This window comes from Echinops telfairi, unplaced genomic scaffold (assembly GCF_000313985.2).
Source record: "Echinops telfairi isolate 266 unplaced genomic scaffold, ASM31398v2 ScPeMD7_7469;HRSCAF=8507_1, whole genome shotgun sequence".
NCBI lineage: Eukaryota > Metazoa > Chordata > Mammalia > Afrosoricida > Tenrecidae > Echinops > Echinops telfairi.
The window spans coordinates 116,852,695-116,871,178 of record NW_022111373.1 but is presented as its reverse complement, the minus strand read 5'-3'; the positions used below and the strand labels follow the sequence as shown (position 1 = coordinate 116,871,178).

At 46.4% G+C, this 18,484-nt stretch overlaps 1 protein-coding gene across 1 annotated transcript in view; it reads left to right on the top strand.

Annotated features, from left to right (window-relative positions):
- Positions 1–5,455: 5,455 nt before the first annotated feature.
- The window catches only part of TTC23L (tetratricopeptide repeat domain 23 like), a 72,172-nt gene continuing 59,143 nt past the window's right edge, over positions 5,456–18,484 (top strand). The window contains exons 1-3 of the mRNA XM_030888982.2: positions 5,456–5,506; positions 6,788–6,862; positions 16,803–16,989. Of these exons, the coding sequence (XP_030744842.2) occupies positions 5,499–5,506; positions 6,788–6,862; positions 16,803–16,989 (270 nt within the window). The 5' untranslated portion in view covers positions 5,456–5,498. The remainder of the gene's footprint in view (positions 5,507–6,787; positions 6,863–16,802; positions 16,990–18,484) is intronic.

Here is an 18,484-nt window from a genome sequence, read left to right as displayed (position 1 = left end):
AACAGGGGCTTGGTGGCATAGTGGGTTTGTTCTAGCAGTCCATAGGACTTTCAATATTCACCAAGACCATAACTCAAATACATCAATTGTCCTTTGGTCTTCTTTATTCATTGTCCAGTTTTCACACGTATAGGATGTTGCCAAGAGAAACCAGCTCCTAGCACAATCATTACAGATTCGGGTAGGTACAATTGTACAGCGATAATAAGTAAAGATTATAATCAAGTTATAGAGAGCATGAGAGATAGGATATATAGAAATAAATGGAGTCAGACATGTTACATGGTAGCATTGCTCACTTCAGCCCCGCTTGGTGCTCCACATGGAGGGAGAGAGAAACTTTAATGCTTCCCAAGCTTTTATCCTCTCGGGACGTGCAAGCCCCCTAATTACAGGTGAAGACATACGTCACAGGAAGGGGTTCCACTATAGGTTATACAGTAATGAGAGGAGGTGGTCTAGGGACTTACATGCAATAGGAAGAGGAGGGATTGGGAGTATACATGTGACAAGATGGGCGGATCCTAGATTTAGGATGGCAGCTTAACTTTGGATGTCACAGATCCCGTTTGGCTTGTTCCTGGCCCAACTGATAGAGACCATTATCAGTAGGATGTGAACTCTGCCTACAGGAGCCTGTCCATTGTCCCCAGCAGCAGGGAGCAGGGGCCCAGTGCAGTCTGGCAACTGATTGGGGGTGGGGTGGGGGGACAGGAATGCCTGTGCATCTGACCTCCGCCCACAGGAGGTGACTGACAATATCATGGCTTGAGCCAGGTCCACCTTAGTCCTCAGTGATATGTTTATCCTTTAACACTTTAAAGTGGTCTTATGCAGCATATTTCTTTGCCCGATGCAATACATCTTTTGATTTCTTGACTGGTGCTTCCATGAGCATGCAATGGCTGTGAATCTAAGCAAAATTAAGTCCTTGGGAGCTTCAATCTTTTCAGTTTATCATGATGTGGACTCTTGGTCCAATTATGTGGAGTTGGGTTTGCTTTACACTGAACTGCAATTCGTTTGGAAGACTGCAGTCTCTGAACATCAGCAAGTGCTTCAAGTGCTCCCTTTCAGCAAGCAAGGTTGTGTCACCTGCGTGTCACAGGTTAGTAAGGCATCCTACAATCCTGATGCCACACTCTTCTCCATGTGGGTCAGCTTCTCAGTCTTTACAGGGGGGTGGTGGGATGGAAGAATCTATGACGAATTGCCTCTGACGCCCTGCCAGATCTGATACCAGATACTGTGTTGATCCTTCTCATTCCTTTCCTCTTCTTACTGCCCTTTTTGCCCTTGCTATTATTAGAATGCCCTTCTCCTGGAAACTTTCATGATCTGCTGCCTCAAATCTGTTTGGGTTCTGCTCTGCTTTCTTAACTGCACCGTATAAAATTGCATAGATTCTTGACCCTTTACCTACTTTTACAACCTCCATGTCAATTTGTTTGCCTAAGTGAGGATGTGAGTCCTACATCCCAGAGAGCTGTGCCAAACGCTGGGCACCATGGCTAGCAGGGGTCGGAGTCTCCCTGGAGCAAGAGCTTTTTTCTAATTCGAAGAGTTGCTGCCCGTGCCCTAAACCAGGTGCTTTTTTCTAATTTTCAAAGGCACCATATTACTTACTGTCAGCTCTTAATTTTCTATGAAAGCTCTGCAGGAGAAATATCCACTGTCTTTTAAATTCTGTTGTTTTTCCAATGCTTAGCACAGTATCTGGCACCCGGTGGGTATTCAGTATTTTTAGAATGGGTGGATGGACAGATGCACCAGTATGTGAAAATATCAAGTAAACAATGAGGAAGGCTGTAATGGGATTGGGGGCTGGGTACTGTGAGAGCCCAGAAGTAAGGCAGCCAAACTTGTCCTGGGGAAGAGAGGTGCATGAATGCTTTTCTTTTAATTACACAATCCCGGAGAAACTGTCGCTAAAATGTCAACAGCCGAAGATGTCACTGACCATGCCCCTGGCCCCAGCCATGGTATTTTCAATCGCCTGCTCTGCCTGCGGAAGCTGGACAGTGGATCGGGAAAGGAGCAGAGGAAGTGCTGCATTGGAAGTATGGTGTTGATTGAGGCTAGTGAGTGTACCCTGGCCTGGCCGAGAACAAACAAATCTGTCTCGGAAGCAGCAACGCCAGAAGGATCCTTGGAAACGAGGGATGGCGAGATTTCACTCATATTTTGATCCATATGAAGATGGATCAGACCCTGGAGAAGGACATCATGTTTGATAAAAGAGGTCTGTGAAAAAGACAACACCGTCAATGAGATGGAGACACAATGGCTGCAAAGACGCCCAAACATAATATGGACTCTGAGGATGGTGTGGGAACAGGTAGTGTTTATACACAGGGGTTGCTGTGTGTTGAAATTGACTTGATGGGCACCTAACAACAGAAGAACTTTATTTGAATGTTCTTGTTCTTAAGCTTCACAGTTCCTGGGATGGAAATTATTTGGAGATAAGCACATTAATTGGGGGTAGAAAGAATCTAGAAGTGTCCTATATATGCTTCCTCTTTGCAGTTTCTGCAATAAGAATCTGGCCACTCTACCGTCTTGTGATAGGTAGGATTATTGTGCCAACCTGGCCAAGAAACACATGTGGGGTTAATAAGGTTGCAGTTTAATTGAAGGGCAAAGAGATAAATGGCTCAGCAAGCTTTGTCTTTCTGTCTCTTGCTCTCTGATGATTGCACCAGTGTGCCGCTACCTTAGCTAGTTCTCTGCCTCAACTTGTGAGCTACTCTACCTGTGGGACACCCAACCTGTGGACTGGGTTGCTATAGTTTGAGGTTCCTTCAAGGCCTGCTTCACCACACCGCTGGCGTGTACATCACTTGAGCTGGGGACTGTCGGACCCTGTCATCTGGCTGACTGTTGGTGACCTGCCCTGTTGTTTGCTGCCTATGGCTGGACTGCCTATATTACTCTACAGAAGCCTCAGCTGTCTGCTTCCTTGACTTACACCCAGCAGCCCTCATGAGTTGAAGGGCTGCCAATGTATTAACTGTCTCACAGAAGTGATTTGAACTGAGCCATTTGTACTGCTCTGTGGAATAATTAGCTGTTTATTTATTTTGTATACTATCTATCATCTATCTATCTATCTATCTATCTATCTATCTATCTATCTATCTATCTATCTATCTATCTAAATCATAAGTATCCTGGTCTTGTTTATCTAGAGAACCCTAACACACTCCTCATCAAAGGAGTGAACATGAGTCAATACACTACCCACCCAAACAGGTCCCTAGCATGGTGACCTAATCCAAAATGCATTTGTTCCAATTCAGATTTGCAATTGTGGGATAGGGTTAAGATGGCAAGGAAATGGGGGGCGGGCACAAAAACTCACTGCCACAGACTCAAGTCCAACTCATAGCAAGCCTTTAGGGCAGATTAGAGTTTTTGAGACACCACCAGGGCTCTTGGCAAAGAGTGCAAAGATGGGGAGTGGGAGGGGAAGAATCAGAGGTTTAAAACACTGAGAGTATTTAGGTATTCTTACTTGATTTTCTTTAGTTTATAGATCGGAGCAGCGATCTAATTAATCAGCATTAAAACAACAACAACAACAAAACCTTTACCAATGACTTAATTCCGACACATATCAATTAGAACTAATTAAATGGAGGTGGAATGGAGTATCAACTTGACAAATGGGAAGTCGGTGTTCTGGTACAATACTTTCCTTCACATTGAGTAAAGCAAAGGTGTAGACAAGACAAGCATCTAATACATTTAGAAACAGCCTGATAGCCAGTTCCTAGAATGACAGGTTAATTTACTGGGGGGTACGGGGAGTGTTAGAGAAAAAGGGACCTGTTACCCCCCTCCCCACCACCTCCAATGCATATTAAATATTATCCATATAGCATAAATCCTGGAACTGGAAGTCTTAGCAAGCAAGTGGCACATATACTTTTATTGTACAGGTACGAAATTGAGGGCCCTGCTTTTGATAGATTCCAAGCCACACACAGTTGGAACCAGAGCCCTGATGTCTTAAGGGATCCTTACGCAAACTCATTTAAATAGCTCCTCCAACCCAATTCCAGAAAAGCTCTCTTTGCAATCTTGGATCAATGGCAAGGAAAAAAAACTTCAACCAGAGAACTGGAAAGAACGTAGACACCGGTTCCTGGTAAATACTCTCCTTCTCTCTCAACGAGCCTCTCATTTTGGAAAGGAGATGGACATTATCTTCAACTTGACTTGTCAAAGGCTGAGTCCACCCTAAAGAACAAGATGGCCAGATCAAGTGTGAATCTTTGGGATGTTGATCACTCCTGGGACTAAAGGCACCATCTCTCCCTCCATACGTGCCAGATGTTACTACCACTGGGTATTTCAGGCCACAGAAGGGGTAGGGTGGTGGTGGTATTGGTCTATATGGCTGCATACTGTTAGTCTTCGTGGTGTTCTCCAGATGTGCTCCCCTTGAAGATATTCTGACTGCTAATCCCGTGAGCAGACCTAGTGCTCTGCTTCTTAATGCTTACTTCCCTTGTGCTCAAACCATACACAGCTCAAATCTTTAGATGACAGGTCACATAGAAGCCCCCTCCCCCTGCCCATCAATGATTGCCTTTCCTCTGGGACCCATAGAGCCTGATCACTTGGGGGCTGTAGGGTTGTTGGGGGTTGGGGTGGGGGAGCACAAAGGGTGTCGCTGGATAGAGCCCCTGCAGGTTTTTAGATGGAGCTGTGTTCCTTGGAGGGGATGTAGCTCCACTACCTGCACCTTCGTCTCAGAAAGTCTCTTTGAAGAAAATCAAGAGCAGAGACCCCGGTGCCCTAGTGGTTATGCCTTGGGCTGCCAATTGCAAGATCAGCAGCCGCTCTGCTTTCTAGTCCCACAGAGTTACGGTCTCGCAGACTCACAGGGGCGGTTCTACCCTGTCCTGTGAGGTCGCTGTGAGTGTGGGCTTTTTCTTTTTAGGGGAATAGCTGCAAGGAGAAGTACGTTTGGGGAAGAGTTTGCAAAGGGTCGCGTCCCGCCCACGGGAGCCGGCGCGGTGTGCCCCAGATGGCCCCAACGGCTCCGCATTCCGGATGTGTGCCGCGTCACCCTGGCGACCCGAGAGCGCACTCCGCGGCCTCAGGTCCCGCCCCCTTCTGTTGCCATGGTAACGCCATTGTCACCCGAGCCGAGGCCCGGCAGCGTCCGTGAAAGTCATCTCTCTCAGAGCGTCGCGCGTCCGCAAGGCACCCCAGCAGGACCCTGGACGAGATCTCCCAGGGCCAGGAGACGGACACCACCCGAGGACGCCGCGGTGCCGACGGAGGGAGCAGCGAGGCTGCTTCCGGGGCGTGGCTTCCCCGGCCGCGCAGGTACGCGGGCCCGGGTGGGGCGAGGTCCAGCGGCGCTTCGCGCAGTCCCTGCGGAACCGCGGGGAAAGGACGCAGGAGACTCGCTAACCTCGAGTCCGGGTCACAGCGGGGAGTCGAAGCTTGGTTTTTGAGAGGCCACCGTTCTGAAATTCAAGATGAGAAGGTCGTGAGCCCTGGCGCCGGTGGGAACGAATGGCATTCCGCTGGGTGGGATGAGGAGCGGGCCGCTGCAGGGTTTGAATTGTCAGTGAGTGACAGCCTTCCCCGTGGGCATGACGCTGGAAGCTCCCAGCGACAGTTAGCCAGGAGAGGTACATTGCAGAAGCATTTCCAAACATTCCCCCGTCCCTACCCCCCCAAGAGCCCACAATAGAAGTAAAACATCCCTGGTGGCATAGTGGACTGCTAACCAGAGGCCAGCAGTTCGAAACCACCAGCTGCTCTGCAGAAGAAAGATGAGACTCTACTCCAGTCAAAAGTTACAGTCTTGGAAATCCACAAGGGCAGTTCTAGTCTATAGGGTCGACTTGCTGGCCGTGGGTTGTTTGTTTGTTTGTTTGTTTGTTTTTTAACCAGAAACTTTTATTAAACAGTCAAATGGGAAAAGGAGACCTGGCCCCAAAGCTGGCCACACTTTATATCCTACCAGGGAACCGCTGGCTCTGCTCTCAGCCCTGCCAAAACAGCGTCTGATTTGAGTGGGAAACCATAGTTTAATGACCCCAAAACCAAGCCAGAATTACTGCCATCGAGTCATTGCTGACTCCTAGCAACCTACAGGACGTGTAGAACTGCCCCTCTCAAGACTGTCATGCTTAACAGGAGTAGGAAACCCTGCCTTTCTCCTGAAGAGCGGCTGGTGGTTTCGAACTGCTGACCTTGTGGATCGCATTCCACAGCAGAGCCAATATGAAACCAGGGCCCTTCCTTTAATGACCCAGGAGCTATATATGTGCTGTGTATGCATAAATGTGGGGTTTTGCTGTTTGTTGTTGTTGTTGTTGTTTAACATGCTGTCAAGTCAGTTCTGAATCAGTGGGACAGAGTAAAGCTGCTCTTGTGGGTTTTACAGACTGTGAACCTTTACGTTAACAGAAAGCCACAGCTTTCTCCTTTTGGGCTGCTGGTTTTGAACAGCTGGCCTGGTTGTTAGCAGCCTAGAGCAGAACCACTGTGCTGCTAGCTCTCCATTTTCAGCCTTCAGGGGGAGTGGGTGGGACACTATAAAAAGGAATCATGATTCAGAGTAGAAATTCGGGGAAAGAAACCAAACTGAAATTTAATTTAGCTACCATCTTCAATTTCTGCTTCTCGGGGGTCTGCATCCACGAATGTTTCTAGTCTAGTTGTAGATTTAGGAGGGGTTATATACTTGGGCAGCAGCAATTTGATGTTCACAGCAACCAGTGGGGAGAAAATAAAGCAGAGCTGTGCTTCTCGGTAGGAAGAAGATGCAAGCCAGCCCCATCCGTATCCCAACAGTCAGCAGCGACAACGACTGGGACACTTGCTTCGATCTGTAAGTACTTACAGCACCCTGATGTTAACACCGTCTGGGGTGAAACCCTGGGGCCTGGCACTTGGGGTAATCCTGGGTGAGAAGCGTGGCATATACATTCCATTGAAGAGAAGAGTGAGCCACTTTGATGTGTGGTGTGTTTGTGTCATCTTTTGTTTTAGCTTATAAAGCAACTCTACTTACAAAGCTACAATTTTCAGACCTCTGTCCCTAAACATGGGTTCCGTGGTGGGTATTTCCTATCATTAAGTCCTGTTTTTATTTTATTACTCTTTATTTTACTGGTGTTGTGGTTGAGACTACACATAATAGAACATAACACCTCTTAGGGCAAACCAGCCCCTGACAATATCACGGGTCCATAGGCACAACTGTACAGCGAAAATATATAAAGATTATAGTAAAGTCATGGAATATAGGAGAGTTAGAAGAGAAGGTAAAATAAAGGAGTCAGACACATTTTACAGTAGCATGCTCACCTACTGGACAGCCATGATCTCAGCAGCCAGTTGCTCACAGAGCGTGGGAGGAGGGGAGGGGAGGAGAGAGAGTATATTTCTGACCAACGCTTATATATACTTGGGGGGGCGTGCAAGCCCCTTAAATACAGGTAACCACATACGTCACAGGAAGGGCTTGTACCATAGGCTATACAGCAGTAGGAGGGGGACAGTCTAAGGGTGTACACGAAATAGGAAGAGGAGGTATTAAGGGTACACATGTGACAAGATGGGCAGATTCTAGATTCAGGATGGCAGCCTAACCTTGATCGTCCTTGAGCTGCTGACTTGACTTAGTCTGAGCTCTCCAGGGAAACAATCACTATCCTTATCAGTAGGGTGTGAGCCCCACCTAAGGTGGACCAGACAGTAGTCTGATTGCTCTGGATGGCTGATGCCTTCAGGGAGATGACTTCTAACCAGCTTGCTTCCAAGTGTGCTACAATTATTTACTATGTGTTGTGAGCAGTGTCCTAGGTCTGACATATATTTGGGGGAGACAAGCCGGGGGAAAGCCTTTTTATATCCCACAAACCCCATTCCACCATTTCTACATGTGCAATTCTGTGACACTGATTCCACATTTCAAGTTGTGCCACCATCCTCTGCTTCCTTTTGAGAAGTGTGCGGGGCCCCATTTGTGCAATGTGTTTTCCCAGCAAGTCTGCTATCAGCTCTGTGCGTGCGTGCGTGGACAGCACAATCAGGCAGTAAGAGCATTGGTTTCCTTACATAAAACTTAGTTATCCGTATTGTAAAGATTGAGTTAGTTATAGCAATGTCAGGAAAATCAGAGAATTGTCTAGAACTGTCAACGAGTAAATTAAAGTTCAGTTTTATGAAATGGGGAGGCCATATGTAAAGAAAATGGTTCATGCTAGCCACTGATCTAAATACGTGACCCATAGTGACTCAATTAACTGAGAAAATGTGGGGCAGGGAGGGGCCGTTATCCGACCACCTCTGGCTTCAGTAGTGAGAAGGAGAATCCAACTCCACACTAGGCCGAGGGCAATTACCCCAAGGCAGAGGTCAGACAGGCCTCCACCCTCCATCTTTCTTTAGCTAGTCTCACATCAGACATTCCTCCCCTGGCACTCTCCTTCGCTGCTGGGTTTGAGAATGCATTGAAATGGTCACAAGGGTCAAAGACAATACTCACCCTTATAGGTGTTTATCAGAGATGGTAACACGTGTCAGTGTTAGCATACGGTTGTTTTGTCCACTGCATCCCTTCTCAGCCATGTGGTCCCTTAGCTTCTACCTCCATGGGCCTGGAAGTAAATGCAGCTGCCTCAGGGTCTCAGCTAGCTCCTCTGCTCTGTCTCATTGTCTTAGTGCTGCCACTGCCAATTCTCACATATACTTTGCCGGCAGGTCTTCTTTTGTTATTTGTTTTTTCTTTTTAAAATCATTTTATTGGGGGCTCATACAACTCTTATCACAATCCATATGTACATCCATTGGGTCAAGCACATTTGTACATTTATTGCCATCATCATTCTCAAAACATTTGCTTTCTACTTGAGCCCTTGGTATCAACTCCTCATTTTTCCCCTCCCTCCCACCCCTCCTCCCTAACAAACCCTTGATAATTTATAAATTATTATTATTTTGTCATGTCTTACGCTGTCCGACATCTCCCTTCACCCACTTTTCTGTTATTCTTCCCCCAGGGAGGGAGTTTATGTAGATTCTTGTGATAGGTTCCCCCTTACTATCCCCCCTTCACCTTCCCCTCCTGGTATCCCTACTCTGGTTATTGGTCCTGAGGGGTTTATCCATCCTGGATTCCCTGTGGTTCCAGCTCTGATCTGTACCAGTCTACATCCTCTGGTCTAGCCGAATTTGTAAAGTAGAATTGGGATCATGATAGTTGTTGGTGGGGGGTTGAGGGGGGGAGGAAACATTAAAGAACTAGAGGAAAGTTGTATGTTTCATCGTTGCTATGCTACACCCTGACTGGCTCGTCTCCTCCCCACAACACTTTTGTATGGGATGTCAGTTACCTATTGATGGGCTTTGGGTCTCCACTCTCCCCCACAATCACAATGATATGATTTTTGTTATTTGATTCCTGATACCTGATCAAATCAACATCTCCTGATGACACAGGCTAGTGAACTTCTTCCATGTGGGCTTTGTTGCTTCTCTGCTAGATAACAGCGTATTTATCTTCAAGTTTTTAAGACCCCAGCTGCTATATCTTTTCATAGCCAGGCACCATCAGCTCTCTTCACCACATTTGATTATGCCCCATTTTGTCTTGAGTGATCATGTCGGGAAGGTGAGCATCATGGAATGCCAGTTTAATAGAACAAAGTGTTCTTGCATTGAGGAAGCACTTGAGTGGAGGCCCAAGGTCCATCTGCTTTCTTAATACTAAACCTATAAATATATGCACGTCAATCTATTTCCCCATCATCATATATAAATATATTTACAGAGGTACATGCCTGTATTTAGACCTCTATAAATCCCCCTTGCCTCCTAGTTCTTTCATCTATTTTCTTTTACTCTTCTCCTGTCCCACTATCATGTTCAGCATTCATTTGGGTTTCAGTAATTCCTCTCAGTTTCATTGCCCTTGATCAAGCCCTACCAGGCCTCCTATACCTCCCCATTGCTTTTGGATCACTTATTGTTCCCTTGTCCCTGAGGTTGTTAACACCCACTTCCTTTTCCCCTCCTCCCCCTTTCCCATGCCGGATCCCCACTCCCCTGAACCATTGGTCCCATTGTTTCGCCTCCAGATAGTTTACCCTGCCTAACTTATCTAGATAGACCTGCAGAGATAATAATGTGCACAAAAAAACAAGACAGCAAAACAAAGCAGCAAAAGAAAACAAAACAACAACAATAAAAATCCAATGACAAAAGAAAAAGCCTGTAAATAGTTCCAGGTCTATTTGTTGACCTTTAGGAGTGTTTTCTGGTGGAGGCTGATGGGGTGCCACGCCCTGGCCCCAAAGTCTACTTTTGGTTCTCCCTGAGGACTTCCTTGCTCTGCTCCCCTTGCTGTTCTGTTGCATGCCCTTAGTGTTTTGCCTCCGTGTGGTGGGGTCAGATTGGAAGAAATTCCTAAACTGTGTTTCCAGTGTTGTCACCTGTAGGACTGTGGGTCAGTGAGGGATATCATATCTCATAGTGGGGCCAGCCATATGGTCTTCTCTGTAGATTGGCTCCTCTGAGCAGGAATATCGTCCTCAAGGCTTGGTAGGCTAGGATGTGCTCCACTTTCTCTTCCTCCCCCTTCATTTGCTCCTGTGTGCTCTGATCAGTCCTGTCCCTCTCCCTGAGCTTCATTGCTGTCCTCTGAAGTAAATTTTTCTATCTTGATAGATAATTTGGCTGGATAGAGTATTCTCGGGTTTGCGTTATTTTCTTTCAATTTTTAGAATATGTTACTCCACTATCTCCTCTTCCTCATAGTGTCCATTGATCAGTCTGTGCATATTCTTATTTGGGAACCTTTATATGTGATTGCTTGTTTTACCCTAGCTGCTCTCAGGATTTTCTCCTGTACCTCAAAGTTGGATAGTTTAGCTATTATGTACCTTGGTGACTTCTTCTTGGGATTCAGTCTAGCTGGTGTTCTTTCAACCTCCTGAATGGTTGCCTGGTTTTCATTCATTATGCTGGGGAAGTTTTCCTCCAAGAATTCTCTCACTATTGTTGCAGTTGACTTCTTTGATTTATCTTCCTCCAATAATCCAGTTATTCTGATAGTGTTCCTCGTCATAGCTTCAGACATAGCTCTTAGGTTTTCTTCAGCTTCTCTGATGATCCTATTCGATTTTTGTTCGCATTTGTTATAGTCTGCTTGGCTGTCCCCTAAGTCACTGGTGCGCTTCTCTACCTCCTCCAGTCGATTGGCGAAGTCTGTGAGTCTGCTACTGGTTTTTGTTATCTGGTCCCTAAGCTCTTGTATTTCCCTTTGGTGTATGGACTTTATCTCCTCTATCATTTCATCCTTTTTCTGGATTGTTTCCCTCATATCCTGTATGACTCCAAGCAGCATTCTGAAAATTTCTTTCTGTGGCAGCTCAATATCTGCTTCTTCTATGCACGTTGTTAGGTTCAGGACATCTTCTGCCATTGCCTTTTGTTTCTCCTGTTTTTTCGTTGAGGTCGTTGGGGCTGATTGCTGTTTGTGTTGTGTTGTTTTAGAGGAGCCAAGTGCCAATTTTCCAGAGTGTTGAAGAGCGAGCACTGGCTCTGTCTTGGAGACTCATAGGGATGCTTCTTTGAACTGCCTGCAGCTAATTGCACTGTGGGATTGGCCTACCACTTTATCCTCCTGTGGCTTCACTCTTTCCCTAGTTAACCAGTATTCTGTTATTTGGAAGGCAAGTTGGATAGTCCTCTTAGGGGAATCTCGGGTAGTTGTGGACCTGTGAGGATGGTGCTGCACTGGGTGATCTCAAAAGCCGTGATGGTGTGGCCCACGGCATGTAGGGCACCACAGAGGGTGTGCAGGAGTGCCTGCTGCAATGGGAGTGCACAGAAGACTGGTGGGGTTGCCCACTTTGGTGTAGAGCATTGAGAATGGTGGGCAGAATTGTCCTACCCAGGTAGATCACTGCAGAGGTTAGGGAGAGGTTCCTGTAGCAGTGTGGAGAATTAGCGAGTGTTGGCTGAGCTGCCTTAGGCCATGTGAGGCACTACGGTAGGCCAGAGGAAGTTCCCTCAGTCACCTGGGACCATAGAGGACGGGTAGGAGCTCCCCTGGCCACGTAGGCAAGATTTCCCCTAAAAGAGATGGGCGGGATTTCCCCAGTCATGTGTTAAACAATGCAGAGTGTGGGTGGGCAGAATTTCCCCCGGAAGAAGGGGGGCAAGTTATCCCTTGGTGGAGGGTGGGTGGGCTTTCCCCAACCTTGGGTTTTTCTGCAGAGTGTGGAGCTCCCCCAGCTGGGTGGAGGGGAGGCATAAATGCCCTAGGCTAAAGGGAGTGGTCTGGGGGTCACAGTGGCATGTAAGAAAAAATGTAAGAGAAAAAGAAAGAATGAAAAACTAAGCCCGCTGACACTGTGGGGGGATAGAGAGAAGAGAGGGAAACAAAAGTGACAATATAGCTGAATCACGATCCCTGACAGTGGGGCTGGAGGGATTTAAACCCTGCCCCGAGGTGGCAACAAGCTGTGCCTGTGTTGAGATAAAGCCCCTATGCCGGCTCCAAATGATCCTGGCTCCAGCTGAGGCAGTGGCAGGGCTAAGGTCAGACCCTAGCAGGCCTCCTCTGTGGTAAGCCAAAAGCCCCCAGCTCCTCAAAACCTAGTGGATCTGTGTCTACTTATCTTTATTATGCTCCTCCTGCAACCCAGCAGTGTGATTTCCCTCTTAGTAACTCTCCTGCACTGATGTCTACAGAGTCTCTCTGGTATATGTTAGTCGCCATCTTCCCGGAAGTCCCTCCCAGCTCTTCATTTTTGATGGTCATGAGATTCCCTCTCTCTGCTTCTGAGATGGCTCTTTTTATACCCAGAGCAATAGCAAAGCTGACCAATCCCTCCTTTTCATGCTTCATGCACACACTATTTGCATGGTTCCACCCAATCATTTGATGGGAGTTAGAAAGTCATCACATCATCACAAACTCCCACAACCCTAAGACGAAGGGACCGTTATGATCCTATTTTATAAATGAGGAGTCTGAATCAGAAAGAGATTAGGCAACTTACCTAAAGTCACACAGTTAATAGTATTCAGACTGAGCAGGCTGACCACAAAGTCCATCATATAACTCTTCCTCTACACCAGGGATTCTCAAACTCAGGCTCAGAGAAGACTTCCAGCAGAAGTGACATCTGAGTTGTGTTTTCTATGGGAGGACAGAATGCACTGGGTAGGGAAGAAGCAAATTTACTACTCACCTTCTGATAACATTGCATGGCTGATTCCCCTTGCTTTCCCATTGAGGTACTGTGTCTCCTGAAAACACTCTTCAGTCTGTGGGTAAATGAGGTCTTTCTTGGATGTGGGCCTGAAGAAATATTGCTCTCCCTGACCCAACCTCGTTCACCTACATGCCTCCGCAGAGGTTAATTAAAACAAGACGGTAGATGGCTATTACTCACTGCCATCGAGTTGATTCTTACTCGCAGTGACCCTATATAGGGCCTTTCAGACTATAAATCCTTACAGAAGCAGAAAGCCTGTTCTTTCTCTTGTGGGATGGCTGGTGGCTTTGAATCACCAACCTTGTAATTAGCAGCCCAAGGTCTAACCCACAGTGCCACCACAACTCCTAAGATGGCTATTAGCATATCATTTTTCAAACTAATAGGTGAAGGATTTTATCACCTGTTGCTGATCCCAGGAGCCATCAGCAGACTGCTGACTTTGGATGCATTTACTTCTGTATCTACCAGCCTGTGGTCTTCCTGCTTCCTATTCATCATCCCCTGCAGCTACACGAGTCAGGAGAACCTTCTGGCTTACAATTGACCCACGGTTCTGAACCAGACTGAACTTAACTCACTTATACAGCTGTGTGGAGAAAGATTGCAGCCTTCAGTATGGATTACAACTCAATGTAAAGAAAACAAAAATCCTCACGAGTGGACTAACAGGACGTCATGCTGGGTAAAATAGAGGGACAGTGAAAAAGAAGAAAACCCTCTCTGAGATGGATTGGCACAGTGGCTGCAGTGATGGGCCGGAACATAACAATTGTGAGGAGGGAACAGGGCCTACGGGTATTTCACTCTGATGTGCACAGGGTTGCCGTGACCCTGACTCAGAACTGACTTGGTGGCATCTACCAACAAAAAAACACAATCAAGAGAAAGATAAATGTTATTTTTTTTAATGATGTGAAAAAGCTGATGGTGCCCAGCTATCAAAAGATATAGCATCTGAGGTCTTAAAGGCTTGAAGACAAACAAGCGACCATCTAGCTGAGAAGCAACAAAGTCCACATGGAAGAAGCACACCAGCCTGTGTGATCATGAGGTGTTGATAGGATCAGGTTTCAGGCATCAAAGACCCAGAACAAAAAGTCATATCACTTTGAATGAGGGGGACTGTGGAGTAGAGACCCCAAACCCATCTGTATACAGTTGAACATCCCCTTAAAGAAGAGTCTCAGGGAGGAGATGAGCCAGTCAGGGTGCAGTATAGCACCAATGAAACTTACAGCTTTCTTCCCTGGGGGACAGACAACAGAAAAGTGGGTGAAGGGAGACATCAAACAGTGTAAGACATGAAAAAAAAAATTATCAAGGGTTTGGGAGGGAGGGAGGGGAAAAATGAGGAACTGATACCAGGGGCTCAAGTTGAAAGAAAATGTTTTGAGAATGATGATGGCAACAAATGTACAAGTGTGCTTGACACAATGGATGGATGGATGGATGGATGGATGGATTGTGATAAGAGTTGTGTGAGACCCCAATAAAATGATTAAAATAATAATAAATCAAACGATGTGGTGGTTGAACTTTTAAAAGTGATTGTGAATGGTAACATTCCTTTGAGGAACTTAATAAAATAAAATTGTTGCTCTTAAGATTTCCAATTTTAATAAGCTAGGTTGACCCAGTACAGCTTCAACAGTAGGCTCAAATATTGTAGCGTAGCTCAGGACTGGGCAGTGTTCATTATGTTCTAAATAGGCTCTCTAGGAATCAGGCTTGACTGTGGGAAACTGAGAACTCGGAAGAGAGTGGATGCCGACAATTCCTCTATACTCGTAATTAAGCATCTGGGACGCAGACTGGTGGAGGGAGGCCTTCACATTCGTGGGTTGGAGATGCAGCTCAGTCACATTCTCCTAAGTAAAAGTTGTTCCCCACAATGTCCCCCCATAATAATGCCATTTTTTAAGGTTTTGCTTGCAAGCACGTGGTTGCTACTATACTCTTGAAGGTTAACTGCTTGGAAGGTTATCTGCCATCAAAATCAGTCAGGCCATTTAACCCTAAGTATGGCCCACTCCCTTCTAATAAGGATCATAGAATATTCCCCTGGAGAAGAACTCAGGAACACTTAGTCAAGCCAGCTCAGAGGTGACCAAGGTTAGGCCACCCACCATCTTTGTTCTAGAACCCATCTTGTTATGTATGTATCTTCCTGTCACATGTATGCCTCTAATACCGCCCCTTCCTATTGTGTGTCTACCCCTAGCTCATCCCCTTCCTGTTATGCCTCTAATACAACCCCTTCCTGTTATGTATCTGTCTGACGTGGCCTGCATGCCCGAGATGATATAAGCCTGTGAGAGAATGCATTGACCCCTCACTCTGGTTCTGGTCCCCATGGAAGAGGTGAGCCCTTGCATGCCTTGTCTGTTGTTCCTTTAAGTTACCCCTCAGTTATGCAACTGCCCCTTGGACTATCCAGTTCTGGAGGCCAGTGCCCCGCAATTGACTTGAAGGAACATAACAACAACAACAACAATAGAAAAATCTATTCTGCTCTATTAAATGAACTCTTTTGACTTTCAGGTTTGCCTTTCTAATTGCCCAAACAATTGTGCTTAACACCGAAGTCAAAGATCTTATACTGTGTGTGTGTACATGCACGTACCCACTCTGTAAGAGAAAGACTTGACATCCTACTCCCTTAAAGAGTTACAGTCTCCGAAACCCACAGGGGAAGTTCTACTCTGTCCTATAGAATCGCTATGAATTGAAATCAACTGGATGGCAGTGAGCTTGGTGAGGTGTGTTGCGAGAGCTTGGTTTTAAACCCACTCAGCTCTTTCTTCCACGTTTATTTCTAACCACTGGGAGGGCTGTTTCTCTGCTGATCCCGCACTTGATCCAGAGATTCCTTCTCCTCTCCCTGGTGGGGCTCACATTCTCTTTAGTTAGTTGGCCCACGACATGCTGACATTTTTACACATACATGAAGATGGCATGCAGAATCTTAACTTCAAAATATTTGGCCCCGTTCTCTTATTTTACTATAGACGTTTTCTTTCTTGATATGGACCAGAATTTTATAACCGGAAGACTGTGGTCTTCCAGTGCAACATCCTCCTTTTATAGATCAAAAAGCAAACCATGGAGTTCATGATAATAATAGCTTATGCTAAAAAAGCCCTATACTGAGTTTATCCCGTCCTCCCCCCACCCCCTCAGCCCCATAACCTCACCAAGTGAGGACTCGTGTAGATCGCATTTGGCAGAGAGGTAAATTAAGTCATGACTTGCTTATGGTCCTTTGGTCCAGAACTGGTAGAACTGTGAAACTAATTCAGGTGGATATATTGGTTTAATTTCCATCTGTTTAATGGGAATTACTGTGCTGCTTTTCCAAGGCCAGCCTCTAAGAGTGTTGTAATCTTACGGCTTGGGCTTTATTCTTTCATGTTTATTTTAGAAACCATATCCCTAACCCCCATTTGGGAGGGTTATGTTCTTCCATTTTATCCTGTCTGAGCTAGGCAAAAGCCAGACCCTGACTCCATTCTACTCCCTCCCTGGTACCCACAGGTCCCAGCAAACCAAGACCCCAGCCAGCCAGGAAATCCCTGAGCTGAATTCCACAGATAATTCTGGAGAGAGTGAAGAAGATTTTCTAGCCAAGGAGGAAGTCAAGGTCATGGACTACTTGTCTCATCCCAAAGACAAACTAGCCCAATGCCAGAAGAAAATCGTTGTGCTGATTAAGGACAAACTGGTAAAACAAACAATGCAGGCACACTGTTCTCTGGATTTCTGTTTCAATGTAAAAATAGCATTCATGATTCTAGAAGTTCTGCCATAACTGCAGCTTGAAGAGCATGGAGTCATAGAGGAGGGTGGGTGATTTCTTGGTACAGTGGGAGACGACCAAGCAAAGCATCCTTGGAGAGCCAGCCAGCCTGCCTTGAGGACCCACGCATGCTTCAACGTGCCTTTCTCTTTGGAATATTTGTTCTCCTAGCTTGAAGCTCAGAAATAGTCCCGGGCCCCTTGTATTGCTGAGCCCTGGTGGCATAGTGGTTACATGATGGGCTGCTAACTGCAAGGTCAGCAGTTCCAAACCACTGGCCACTTTGTGAGAGAAAGATGAGACTTTGTACTCTAGTAAAGAGTTACAGTCTCGGAAACTCACAAGGTCAGTTCTCCCTGGTCTTGTAAGGTCGCTTTGAGTCAACATCGACTCCGTGGCCATGAGTTTGGGTTTGTGCTTTGGTTGCTGTCTGATTGCCAGAAGGTTTCAGGATGATACATCTTGAGTACCAAGTACACCTTGCGCTGTCCTTTGTGTATGTAGCTTTCTGTGTCTTTTCCCCCTTTTTTGGATGGTACCACTCAGAAGGGGTTATTGGTGTATTGAAGCAGGAGACTGAAAACCAGAGCAACCAGGAAGGGAGCTAGGCTTAGGCTTTCCAAGGATGCGGGTAAGATGCCCGTGGTGACAGTGGAATGATGACCAAACAAAGCAGAGGTCAGAGCGTCCAGGTACGACTTTCTGGGAGACAGTTGAAGACTTAGGTGTAAGCACAAGTGCTCAGAATCCAGGAAGTTGAGACAGCAGAGTGTCATTGTTAGGTGCCACCCAGTTGGTTCCAACTCTTAGCGACCGTCTGTCCACAAAACAAAACCTGCTCAGGCCAGCGCCATCTCAAACTGATATTTGAGTTCATTGTTGCTGCCACTGTGTCAATCCATCCTGTTAAAAGTCTTACCTCATTTTTGCCGACCATCTGCTTTACCAAACAAGATGCCCTTTTCCAGGGGCTGGTCTCACCTGGTAGCATGTCCAGCATCCCTGAGAAGAAGGCTCGCCACCCTGGCTTCTCAGGAGCACTCTGGCTATACTCCTTCCAAGACAGATTTGTTCTTCTGGCAGTCCATGGTACTGCCAATATTCGTTGCCAGCACCGTAACTCACATGGCACCATTTCTTCTGTGGTCTTTGTTAGCATTGGTTAGAAATGCCATGGCTTGGGTCAGGAGCACATTAGTCCTCAAGGTGATATCCTTGACCTTCAGCACTCTCAAGAGATCTTACATAGCAGATTTGCCTGATGCAATAGGTAGTTTGCTGTCTTGATTGCTGCATCCACGACCATTGATGGTGGATCCAAGCAAAACGTAATCCTGGGCAACTTCAATCTTTCCTCCGTCCATCACGGTGTTACCTCTTGGTCCCGTTGGGAGGATTTGGAGACAGCAAAGTATCACCA